This window comes from Pipistrellus hanaki (genome assembly GCF_964339955.1).
Source record: "Pipistrellus hanaki genome assembly, chromosome: 18".
NCBI lineage: Eukaryota > Metazoa > Chordata > Mammalia > Chiroptera > Vespertilionidae > Pipistrellus > Pipistrellus hanaki.
Window position 1 is genome coordinate 8286484 of NC_140520.1, and position 12883 is coordinate 8299366.

At 45.1% G+C, this 12883-nt stretch overlaps 1 protein-coding gene across 1 annotated transcript; it reads left to right on the top strand.

The window, feature by feature from the left end:
• Nucleotides 1-7934: 7934 nt before the first annotated feature.
• LCE7A (late cornified envelope 7A) lies at nucleotides 7935-8225 on the top strand (the record flags this gene model as incomplete). Its single annotated transcript, XM_084866515.1, has 1 exon — nucleotides 7935-8225. The coding sequence occupies one exon, from the start codon at nucleotides 7935-7937 to the stop codon at nucleotides 8223-8225; it is 291 nt and encodes a 96-aa protein (XP_084722641.1).
• Between the last annotated feature and the right edge of the window lie 4658 nt (nucleotides 8226-12883).

Below are 12883 nucleotides of genomic sequence, written 5' to 3' on the forward strand. Positions count from 1 at the left end.
GAAATACTAGTCTGGTTGTTGGTGAATGGGTCCCTGGGATTCCCATCATGATTTACTCCCCAAATAGTTAGCCCTTTCATATCAAATTTTTTATCCTCCTGGGATGCATTTTAGTAGACTGCAAATGCTAGGCTCCCTCTGACAGCTCCAACTCAGGGAGAAGAGAAACAGGCACCCAGGTTCCTGGTCTAACTGAATGTTCTTTTTCCTCCCAGTTTCGACCTGCTAGCCCAGCGATGTCACAGCAGAAGCCACAATCTTGGGAGTCTTTGCAGGCTCCCAAATTCTCCCTTCCCCAGGAACCACACCCCTCCCTGGCTCCCAGCTCCGACCCTTGTTGTGCTTCCTGTTCAGGAGGCTGTGGTTCTGGTTCCCAAAGGTCCCGGACTCAGACCCCGGCCACTACTCGGAGGGCTAGCCGAACGCCCCGCTGCCTCAGGGGTGGCACGGTCTACCACATCAAAGAGGAGGAGTGTTGAGGTGACCAGAGAGGAGAGGGGCACAGGGACAGTTGTCCTCTCCCCATCCAGGTCTTGTGTACTCCTTCCACTGGGAAGCTCAGGACCTTCCCTCTCTTTTGGGTCAGGAAACACCATCAGGCCCCAGAACTTAAGAAGGGAGATCTCAGCCAAACTGCACTTCTGATTCTGTCTTCCACCTACCACCTCAGCTCAGCAATGTGACAGCTGCTTCGTTTGGAGGCCTGGATGCTATGACTCTTGAGGTCCCAGCTCAGATGTGCCGAAACCTCCCCAGGTGAATGCTGCCCCTCCTTCTCTCCTCCTAAGATAGCTGACAATGCTTCAAGGAGACAGATGGTTTGAGATTCATGACTGAGTTCTCAGCATCCTCATGGTCATCAATGGACGTCACCACAGAATCCTAGCACTGAAGGCTTCAATGCAATAAACTTACGTTGTACTAGCACCTACTGTGTACTGGGCTCTGTGATTGCAGATGCAAGTAGGAGGTTTGTCTCTGATCTAGAAAAGCTTACAATCTAGTTGGAGTGGCAATGCACTCTCTAGATTGAAATATGTGAACTAATGAATTTTGAGATGACTGACATACTTGCTTTTTCTCACATTGTGTCCAAAAATACTTAAAAGGGGGAAAGATAGTTCAAAAGGCCTCGAACAGAGACTTATTGTGATGTTGATCTAAGGTGGTTTCTGGGCTTGGGAAGGAGAAGTCAGAAAGAGAGAGAGCAAGCACATTGGGGGAGGGAACAGGCTCCCTGGGGTAGGTGGCATTTAAACAGGACCTCTATTTTTGTGTGTGTGTTTATTTTTTTATTTTTATTGTTTAAGAACAAATAGTAGTACATATTGTATGTTTCTTTTCTCCCCTCCTCCCCCCATTGACCTCCCCACCACTCCGGCCTTCCCTCCTCCCTTCCCCTCCCACTCCCCGCCCAAATAGGGCATTTAAAATAAGCCGGCTTTGGTCCTGTGGGTGGAGTGAGGAGGAAGAATCTTCCAGGTGGAAGATACAGCATAGACAGATGCGTGTCACGTGGGGTACTTGCCAGTGGCATGAATTTTAATTTGACTGGAGTGTCAGGTGTAAGATGAGGACTGTAACCTAAATCCTTTATGTTAACTCAAATCAGCTGAGTTACTGAACTTAAGGTAGAAAATCCCCGCTACCAAAGTACTGTCATCTGGGGAAAGTCTGGGCCAAGTTCAAGGTCTATAAGCCTGAAGTTGGGGGAACCTGCAGTAACGTATAGGGGTCTGGAGGGGCTTGAGGCTCAGCTATGTTGCATATCAACCTAGGTTCCATGGAACAATGTTTATCTGATTCTCACTTTCTGGGGGGAAGAGGGGAAGACAGAAAGTATTTTTCCCCCAGTACTCACCATAATAGATTATATTGTAGAGGATGCCTATTTCCAGGACTTAGCAGTCTTCCTGGTTGCTAGGGCCTGATTTTGTCTCTGTTACTATATATATATATATATTTGTAGATATATCAAAATTATATAAAATTATATAAAAGTATAATTTTTCTAACTAAGCAAATGATAGATACCTGTTTCATGTTATAAAGATTTGTTAATATAGATGAGCATAAGTAAGCTGATTAAGACCAATTGAAAATCTTATCACCTAAAATAAGCACTGCTAATAATTCCATAGATTTCCACACTTTCTGAAAATTACAAAATGGGATGAGTTCAGAATATTTTATAACCCGTGTTTTTAACCTAACAATGTAATTTATGTCAATACTCTTCTATGTTAATAAATAAATAACACTATTGCGTGAAGACACCATAATTTGTGTAAGTAGTTTTCTAATATGGGACACTTAGGTTGTTTTCACTCTTGTGCTGTCTCAACATAGTAAAATAAATATTCTCATCAGTGATTATTCTTAGTAATTTTTCAAATTGTAATTCTAGAATTGTCAAAACTTATGAAGGTCTTTTTCAATATCTTGGGAGAAATTAAAATTCCTGAACGTGGGTCATGAGTGTTTCTTCCACCCCAAGAGAAGCATCAGCTTCTCAATGACCAACGAATTCCATTGCCCTTGGGAAGACTGTGAATTCTCTTCCAGTGTTCTTTGCCAGAGTCAGACTCACATGTGGCCTGCTCACTGGGATTCTAGCCCAATGGGGGATGGCTCCAAGGTCTGACTGCTTCAGGCAGAGGAAGATCCTTGTTTTCCTTTCTTTCATCGCTTGGGAATCAGTGTGATAAGAATCTCATGCACGTCAATGCCGGCCTCCCTGGAACCTCACCCTTCTATTAAGGGGCACACCTAACACAGGCAGGAATCCATAGCATGTTTGAATCCTCAGGCAGGCAGGATGGTGAGGGAATGCTTGGGCAGATGACAGCAGAGTCCAGGAATGCATGAACTGTGCTTAGGGAGGCCTCAGCCAAGTAAAGACCCCCCAGTCACCTTCCAGCCAGTCCCTCTGTCTCCAAGCTCATTAACAAAGAGCTTGCCCAGGTCCAGTTCTGAGTCTCCTATCACACTTTAGCCTGGCCATTCACAGACTTCAGCTTCTTCAGTAATCAAGTCAAGGTCACCTGATACCAATAATCTTCCTAAAATGTAAATCTTACCATGTTGCTTCCTTACTTAAATGACCAAAGATGCCCCAATTGCTTCTGATCAAACTTTTCAAGCAGCATTATCCTGTTTTCAAGTTAAATCAAATGTATACCTACAAAATATAAAGCAGGTAAAGGTGTAATTTCTCTGCAGCACGGGGCCAGTGGAAGCCCAGATTTTTGCCTCCTCCTAGACAACTTAAATAGTCAAGGATTAAGAATTGATGGTATTTTCAGGCAGACAGTGTGTGTGTGTGTGTGTGTGTGTGTTGGTGGAGGTGGAGGGATTGAGCAAAAAAGAGAGAGCTCATGGGCATGTGTGTGATAATTATGGGTGGAGGTGGAAGATGGCATAGAAGGGACAAATGGTAATGGAAAAAAATAAAAATAAAAATTTTAATTAAAAATATTCTTTAAAAAAAGTGATGGTATTTTTAAAATGTGACTCAAAGTTTTTAGGAACCCCCATATATAATAAGTAAAATGATATGAGTAAAAATAAGAAAATTAAAATGCATTTTTAACCTACTATCTGTTAAACATTATTTGCATTATTGCACTACAATATCTTTTTAAGTTTCTTACTATTAATCCCATTTTACAGATTAAAAAAAAAAAGATGAGGCTCAAAACCATTAACATACCCAGGGTTCAAATGCCTGTGCTCCAATTCCAGACCCATCTCCTTCCAGTTTCTGTACTATGCAAATACACGAAGATGATGCAACAGACAATGGTGGAGGCATTTAGGGATAGGGAGCACCCCAACACTGAGCAACTCATACTGTCAGGGGGAGTGGCTCATGAGGGAGGTGATGTTTGAACATCCTTGGCAACAGGCTTCAAAGATTATACTTTGGAAACCACTTATCTATATAAGCTAAAGCACACAACCCAGCAAGTAAAGCTCTCATGTTCTGGGCCCTTCCCTTCTTTCTGTCCAGTTAGTGTCCCACCTCTCACTCTTCTCCAATATCGTGGCCCCTCTGTTTCCCGGAGAGATCAAGCCCTTTCACATCTCTGTGCCCATGCTTGTATTCTTCCCTTAGTCTACAACAGCAATCGTCCTTCATCTCCTGACAACCTTCCATTGTTTTTGAGCCTTAGTCTCTTTTATCTAGAAAATAGGATTAACAATAAGAAACTCAAGAAGCTATGGTGCTGTAACAATGCAAACAATACGCTTGATGGATGGAAGGTTGAGAATAAATTTGAACTTCCTTTTCCTCATATTATCCCATTTGTACCATTTCTTAAGGGCAAAAAAGTATCTTAATCTTTGAATTCTCAAAGCCCTGCACAAAACAGGCACTCAGCAATTAATATCCATGAAGGAGTATTTGCAAAGTTACTATAAGAAGGAAGTTTCTCTTGGGATGAATAACTTTTTCTTATTGAATCAGTAGTTCCTTGATGGTGTTGGATCAACACAATAGAACAATACTTTTCAACCTTTTAAAATAATTTGTAATATTTTAGTGAGGGCCATTGTAGGAAGGGAGCATACTTTTACCTATCCCTACATATCTGGGCCTCGGTTTCTCATCATCTTAGTTAGGAGAGGCAAATTAGGTAAGAGTCCCAAATACTGTGTACACAATACTCTGCTTTGGCACAAGGCTAGAAGTTAAGTGATTTTCCTCTAATAAGTAGGATGAACTAAACAGATTAGATGGAGTTGCTTTCTCATAGCATGACCTACCTTTAAATATTTCACATCCTCATAGACACACCTCTCCCTTCTTCATCAAGTTCACCAAACATTGCCACCCCCAGGTAAAATATGTTCATTGGAAAGAAAGAAGAGGCCAGGAAAGGAACACTTGGGCTATGTGTTAGCTTCTTGGAGATCTGATGCTCATAAATGCAAATATAGACTTAAAGCTGTACTGAAATCATGTGGTCCAGTCTCCTCAGAGCCAGGACCAGACCCCTGACTTCCATCACAAAGCCCCTATTGTTGGCCAGTATCCATGACTCCATTCTTGGGGAAGCATTCCACACCTGTCCCATGTGCCTGCCTCTGACCTGCTTCCCAAGGTACCCTCTCTAAGGAGTGAAAGGAGGGAGACCTTAACCTCACCCACAAATCACTCATTAATTCATTGAACAAAAACTTTTTTGAGCACATACAAGAATGTTAAGCACTGTGTAGGTGCTAGGGATAAAGAGTTAACCAGCTAACACCAGATTTTATTCTATCCAGGACGATAGGTATTAAAAAAAATAAATACAATCAAGTTGTTATCAGAAATACAGAGCAAAAGAGTAGAGTCAGGCATTAGGAAACAAAGGGGGCTGCTCCTCCTCTAACACAGGAAGTCATAAAGGATGGGTGCAGGCATGGGTCGGCTTGTACCTTACATTTGACAGCTACTGTTTGCCCAAGAAGCAGCAGCAGTATTATCTAAGGCACCAAAGGTTTGAGAGAAGAGAAATATTGTGTGTGTGTGTGTGTATGTGTGTGTGTATGTGTGTGTAGTGAATACGAAGAAATATATAGGATTGCTTTAAAACTAGCCTAGGTGGATGACTGTGATCTTATGATAATGCCAACCTGCCAAAGTGTCTTTTTTTTTTTTTTAATAAATTATTTCTGCCGAAGCCGGTTTGGCTCAGTGGTAGAGCGTCGGTCTGCAGACTGAAAGGTCCCAGGTTCAATTCCAGTCAAGGGCATGTACATTGGTTGAGGGCACATCCCCGGTAGGGGGTGTGCAGGAGGCAGCTGGTCGATGTTTCTATCTCATTGATCTCATTGATGTTCCTCTCTCTCTCTCTCTCTCTCTCTCTCTCTCTCTCTCTCTCTCTCCCTTTCTCTCTGTTAAAAGTCAATAAAATATATTTAAAAAAAATAAATTATTTCTATAGCAGGTAGGCATAGCAGAGAGGATTCAGCCAGGGTGGTGGTTTTGTCAGTCAAGTATATTGACAAGCCAAAGGGGTGAAGAGTTTACGGTCTTGGCAAAAGAATGGTTGAAATGATGGACTAAGGCAGTGGTCGGCAAACTCATTAGTCAACAGAGCCAAATATCAACAGGACAACGATTGAAATTTCTTTTGAGAGCCAAAATTTTTTTAATATATATTTTATTGATTTTTTACAGAGAGGAAGGGAGAAAAATAGAGAGCTAGAAACATCAATGAGAGAGAAACATTGACCAGCTGCCTCCTGCACACCCCCCACCGGGGATGTGCCCGCAACCAATGCACATGCCCCCAACCGGAATCGAACCTGGGACCCTCCAGTCCGCAGACCAACGCCCTATCACTGAGCCAAACCGGCCTCGGTGAGAGCCAAATTTTTTAAACTTAAACTTCTAACGCCACTTCTTTAAAATAGACTCACGTAGGCCGTGGTATTTTGTGGAAGAGCCACACTCAAGGGGCCAAAGAGCCATATGTGGCTCGAGAGCCACAGTTTGCTGACCACGGGACTAAGGGAAACACACTGGGTGGGGAGCAGCATGAAGGAAGAGGGAGCTGAGGAGACATAGATTTCAGGGGCTATAACCAAGCAGGTTGAAAGCAGGGACTGATCAGAGACAGGGGTGCCTGGCTTTGTGCTGTCAGAGACTCAGAACCTGACTACCAGTTCAGACTCTGTATAGCTTTGAGCATCTCCTTTGTCCTCTCTGGCTCTCAGAGTCCTCATCTACACGTGGACTGTAAGCAGTGAAATAAAATCCTTTCTAGCTGGGCCTTTCTATGCTGCTACATTGTTGGTCAATGTTTTAGGCACGTTGGAATCTGAACCAGGTACACTGAGCTCTCAGTAGTGCCCCGTAAGTGCTTTGATTGCTGGTTCCCACCCTGTTGGTAGAACCTACAGAAACTCTGAACTCTATTTCTTGGTTGATCCAACATTTGTGGCTTTAGATTTTCAACTCAAGCATGCTTTGGATTCTTCCAGACACCTTAAATTCAATCCCTAAGCGGTGCCATTGTAAACTCCCTCATAAATCAGGACCTTCTTATCTTTATAAAAATACTCCCAAGGTTTATGGGGATGATGCTCGTGAGGAAGACCCAATAGTGACTGAGCGTGACAAAATGACAGAGCCTCGGAACGTGAGAAGTCATCATCATAACCACCTGGTTGGGAACAGTTTTCACATCATCGTGGCTCATTCCCTCGTGTTGGGTGCAGGGTAGGTATAAAAGTCCTCAGATCACACTGTGTCCTCACTTCATTTGATGCACCCATCGCTTGCCTGAGGTTAAGAGAACAAGGTGAGTGTCCTTTCTGACCTGATAGCAGTTCGGGGATGGCCGGGACTGCCACTCATCAACTGAATGGGGCCAAGCCACTCCAGGTGGGAACTAGCCGGTCATGGCAGGAGGATCAAGCTCGTGGAAATCATTGTGTTGGCTCCAACGTAGCAATCCCGGAGGAGGCTGAATGTTAACCCAAGACTGTGGTGCGGTTGGGGGGAGCTGTAGAGGCAGAGCCCAGGATGTAAGAAAGAAAAAAGTGAAATGATGTGGACCAGTGGTATAACTATGGACTCGGGGTTCAACACCTGGTTTCTAGAATGCATAAATTAGGAGATGTGATCAAAGCAATTTAAGACTTTGGGAACTACTTAGTGCTTTTGTAGCCAGGGAGTCTTGGGAGAACCAGGACAGCTAGGAGAAGGCGTCACCAAATTCTAACTTACCTATGGCCTGATTGCTCCTGTGCCAGGAAAGCAGGCATACTCTGCGGTGAGCATGGGCCCTGGAGCCACAGAATCAATTACAGAACTTCAGACTCTGTAGAAAGATACGGGTGCAAACTACATTGGTATTCACTGGACTTTCAAACTATCTACATTGTTTTTTGTTTGTTTGTTTGTTTGTCTTTAGAGTAACTGCACTTTCTCCAAGATGTCCTGCCAACAGACCCAGCAGAAGTGCCAGCGTCCTGCCAAGTGCCTCCCCAAATACCCACCCAAGTGCCCTCCTCAGGCCCCTCAGGCTCCTCAGGCCCCTCAGGTTCCTCGGGCCCTTCCTCCCTGCCCAGCGCCCTGCCCTCCTCCTGCTCCCTCCTGCTGTGTCCCTAGTTGCTGTATTTCTGGCTTTGGAGACTGCTGCTTTCCAGATGTCTGCCTAGGCCAGCCCCAGCCGTCCCACTGTTGTTGCTCCAGTTGTTGCCACGGCCTTGGGGGCTGCAGCTGATCTGCTACTTTTGAGGAGCCAAAGATCCACAGACAAGGACCAGCATCGAACGGACATCTTTCCTCTCAGCCTTGTTCTCCCCTCCTCAGCTAAGCTGCCTAGATGTGTAGGGGATGGACCCTCACACCTCCTGACTTTGGCTCTGTTCCTAGATTAAGGAGACCTGAATGCTACAGAAAACTCTGCTTCCCAAAGCCTCATCTGTGTGCAAAAATAAAGCTTATCTTTTCTGGCACCTTGGACTTCTTGGTGTTTGTTGATTTCCCCATCCTCGGCTCTGAGGAACCCCCCAGGAACCTGGAGTCTTCACCATAAGCCAGCCAGATAGGACCTGCCCACTAAGGTAGACTCCACGTCTGAACAGTTTGAGAGGGATGTGGAAGGAAAGCTCCAGAGGGGAGTCTCAGGGGGATGTTCCCTAAGTAACAGCTATTCCATTGCCGCTGCTCCTGATGCCGCCAACACTGAGATTTTTCTTGCCCATTGACACTCTGCTTCCTGTCCCAGAATTTAGCCTCCAAACCCCTCTAATTTGGGGGGATTGTATGCTCAAGAAGGAAATGGCACAAGTGACACTTACAAATATTGTAAATAATGTATCATTATAACCAAATGACATTTACATATGTTCATTCTTAGCGTGCAATATACATTGAAGAAAATAACACACCTCACCAGAGAAGGTCAGAAGGTCAGGACTGGGAGCACATAACCTTTAACCTGGGCACTAATTCACATGTAGAATTTCTGGTTAATTTCTGCCTTGCTGTTTATTATCTAATGGGTGGGAAAATTCATCAATGTTATTTATCTTATTTTTCAGTATCAGTATATACTTGCGATACTATTTAAAGTTATTCAATATTGGGCATTTTACTAGACAAATTTATTTCCCTTTGATGTGTAACTAAGAAAATAAATTTGTGAGACTTGTTTTTTTTCTCTACAGTAACACAAGGGGGCAGTAAAGCTAAATCTTCCACCAGGGGGCAGTGAAGCTGAGCCTTAAGCTACATTTTACAGTAGCCATGTACAGTCATGACTTACTTGGAAATTCTTCTACTATATTCTAAAGGGCTTCCTGAATTCTCACTATTGGTGAGGCTAATTGGAGCTGAGGAGAAAGGAGACACCACAGGTATGACAGACAAACTGTGATTTCATTCCCCCCGCCCCCCCCCACCCGCCAAAAAAAAGAATAACTATCATAATTTATACTCAACTAATATTGTTTTAGTGTTTCCTATGTGCCAGGAACTATTCTAGGACCTTGATATAGGGCTGTAGAAAAAAACAAATAAGATTTGCATCTTTGAAGATTTTGGTGAGAGAAAAAAGACATTAAACACTAATATAAATAAATTATATGTATAATATATTGTACGTATGTGAAAAGTGCTACTGAAGAAAATAAACTGTGTAAAGATGGAGTCAGAGAAAGGGAGGCAGGTTGTAATTTTAAATGAGAAGATGGGGTTACAATACCTCATTTAGAAAGTGACATTTAAGCAAAGACTTGAAAGAAGTGAGTCTTGAAGATGTCTTAGGGAAGGTCTTCCAGCCAGTATAAAGGTATTGTGTGTTTGTGCTGAGCTAGACGGTGGGAACATCAAAATGAAACACACACACACACACACACACACACACACACACACACAACAGAGACCTAGCTTCTCAAAGAGTCCTTGCTTTTGCCCTGCTTAAAACCCCTCAATGGCTTCCATTGTCTTCAGGATAAAATCCAAACTCTTTCTCATGGGATTCAAGCTCTCATCAATACAGCTCCCACCGTCTTTGGTAGCTTACTCTACCTCTTCTCCTATCTCCTGCTCTGGCCCCACTGAGCTTCTCCCCAACAGAGTCCACGCTTTTCCATCTGAGTCTAAATGCGCTTTCTCACACACCTCCATGACCCACTGCTTATCTCTACATGCCATCCAAGTCTCAGCTGACACATCACTCCCTCCAGAAAGCATTCCTAACTCCAAATCTGACCCTATATGCCTTTGGTTTCCTGTGCTATCCTACTGTCACAGTATTGACAGTGTCTATTGTCTCTATATTGAATTAGAAGATCTTTGAGAATGTGAACTATATCCAATTGAGCTTAAACAATTCACATTGTAGACTGAGTATGATAGATAATAGACACTCAATACAAATGTTCATTTCAGGCGATGGAATGATTATAGGTTAACTAAAGAGATCCTCTTGTCCTTCAGGGGAGAAGAAACTAAGAGGAGTCCTGCTGTCCAGCCAGCAGGGGGCGGGCTGAGTGAGTCATAGTCATAGTCAGAGTCACAGAAGCTTGGGGAGCATGACCATGTCACAGAGGCTCAGAACCTCAGTCTCTTGGCGCTGGGAGGGGAGAGAAACCACTTGGCTTCTGATAGTCATGGACTCACTAGGCTGCTGAGGGAGGGTCAGATCTGCTGGAACCAGTCCAGGGAAGACCGTTTCATAAGAAACCGAGCCTGAAAATAATGAACTAAGAGACTGAAAACAAGTGGCCAGACAGGTAACCCAGAGAAAACTTGTCATTTGGGTCTTCTCTTCCTAGCTTGTTCATTTATTCATTCATTGATTCCTTACTGTGGAAACCCCTCTAAGGTCACAGTGTGTTAAATGCTGAGCATAGTGGCAAGTAGGGTAGCAAGGACATCTGTGCTTATGAAATGAAAAGACTGGCGAATAAGTCAGATAATTAGGGCTGTGGTTGGCAAACCACGGCTCAAGAGCCACATGCGGCTCTTTGGCCCCTTGAGTGTGGCTCTTCCACAAACACCACGGCCTGGGCAAGTCTATTTTGAAGAAGTGGTGTTAGAAGAAGTTTAAGTTTAAAAAATTTGGCTCTCAAAAGAAAATTTAATCGTTGTACTGTTGATATTTGGCTCTGTTGACTAATGAGTTTGCCAACCACAGTTCCCCTGTTAGGGGAATGATAACACTATAATGAGAAATACAGGGGCTGCCAAGAAGTTGTATCTGGACACAGACCCTATGTGTTAAGGGAATTTTCCTCAAGGGAATGATGTTTAAGCTGAGATTTCAGGGTTGAGTAATATTTAGGGAGGGTGTGGGGATGGATGGAACTAGAGAAGGGGGTCCTGGGCCAGGGGAAGAGCACACACACACAGATTCAAACAGAGGTGAGCAGAATTTAGTAGGGGCCTGCTCTGAGCCTTCCCTGAGGGCCTTGGATGAGTTCCAAGGCCCTCAGGGAAGGCTCCAAGGCCCTCAGGGAAGGACCCGCCTTGCACACATGGAAGACTCCGGACTAGACTGCTGGTGGGCGTGTCACAATGAGGGCAGCCACTCATTGTCAAGGCAGCAAGACAATGGAGACAGTGCTGGCTCAGGAGGCATGGCCCAGGGGCAGGGTGGGGGCGGGGGGGGGGGGGGGGAGAATGTGCGGAAAGGGAGGGGGGACTTTCCTTCCCTCCCTATGCCTAGTGCACAAGGCTGATCCCTAAGCTCCTCTCCATCTTTGACATGGCAAAGCCCCCATCCAGAACCTTTTCCCAGGATCTGCCCACAAAAGTTGTGTTCAGAGGGGATGTCTCCAGGTGAACACGGATGGGAGCCTGGGTGCCTTCTGGTCACCAGGATGTAGGAACAGCCCAGCCCAGACTATGAAAGATGGAGCCTGACGTGCCGGACTTCCAGGTGGACAGAGAGCTGTGAACTGTCAATTCAAGGGTTGTGACCTTCAGGGGGAGAAATGTAAACCATGACATAAGGGAGGAGAGAGTGGGGAAGAGGAAGGGAGAGAGAGAGAGTTCCATGTGGGAAGGACTTTGGTTGGTTGCCTCCCATATGTGCCCCAACTGGAGACTGAACTGGAAACCCAGGTATGTACCCTGACTGGGAATCAAATCCACAACCTTTTTGGTGTACAGGACAACACTCCAACCGACCGAGCCCCCCAGCCAGGGCTTTGCAGTCTCTTGCCCTAGATGGGGAGAGTGTGGGGCTTGTCCCTACTCTCACCCCTTAGCAGTCCTGGCTCAGGGTCTGGTTTTTGAATCTAAGCAAAAACCTCTTCCTGGATGACAGAACGACTTCCTGAACAACAGGCATAGAGTCACTAGTGAATTGAGGCCAACACCCTATCCCAGAAGTCACTTTCCCTCACAGGTGAGAACCTGCCCCTGACTCAGTTTGGACTGCAGGATGATCCACGGACAGGGTCTTCAAAGAGACTCTTCCTCCCATTTCTCTCTCTCCTGGTGCTCCAGTTTAGTAATTCACAGCAGAGTGGGCCCCAAAGGGGAGTCTGCCCCTCAGACCGCAGCAAGGAGTGTGGCGATGGCCTCCACAGTCACAGGGTGATGCCAAGAGGAAGCTCTGCAGGATCTGAAGGTTTAGGTGCAGAGAGGCTGGGCTGGGGCAGGGCAACAGCTTGTCAGTTGGAAAGTTACTGTTTCCAGGGGCGGACGCATCAGCCGAGCCAGGCTCAGTGAAACCCGGCTTTCAGATGTGAGCTGATTCAGGTGGATGCCCAGATGAACAGAGTTGAGGCTAAGCACCTATAACCCATTATCCAAGACAGCCAAAACACTGGGCCTGCAGCTGTCAAGGAGGTGGTCACTTGATAGGTGCTCTTTGGGAGCCACTTAATTTGAGAATCCCGCATGCCTCAGTGACCCAAAGCCACC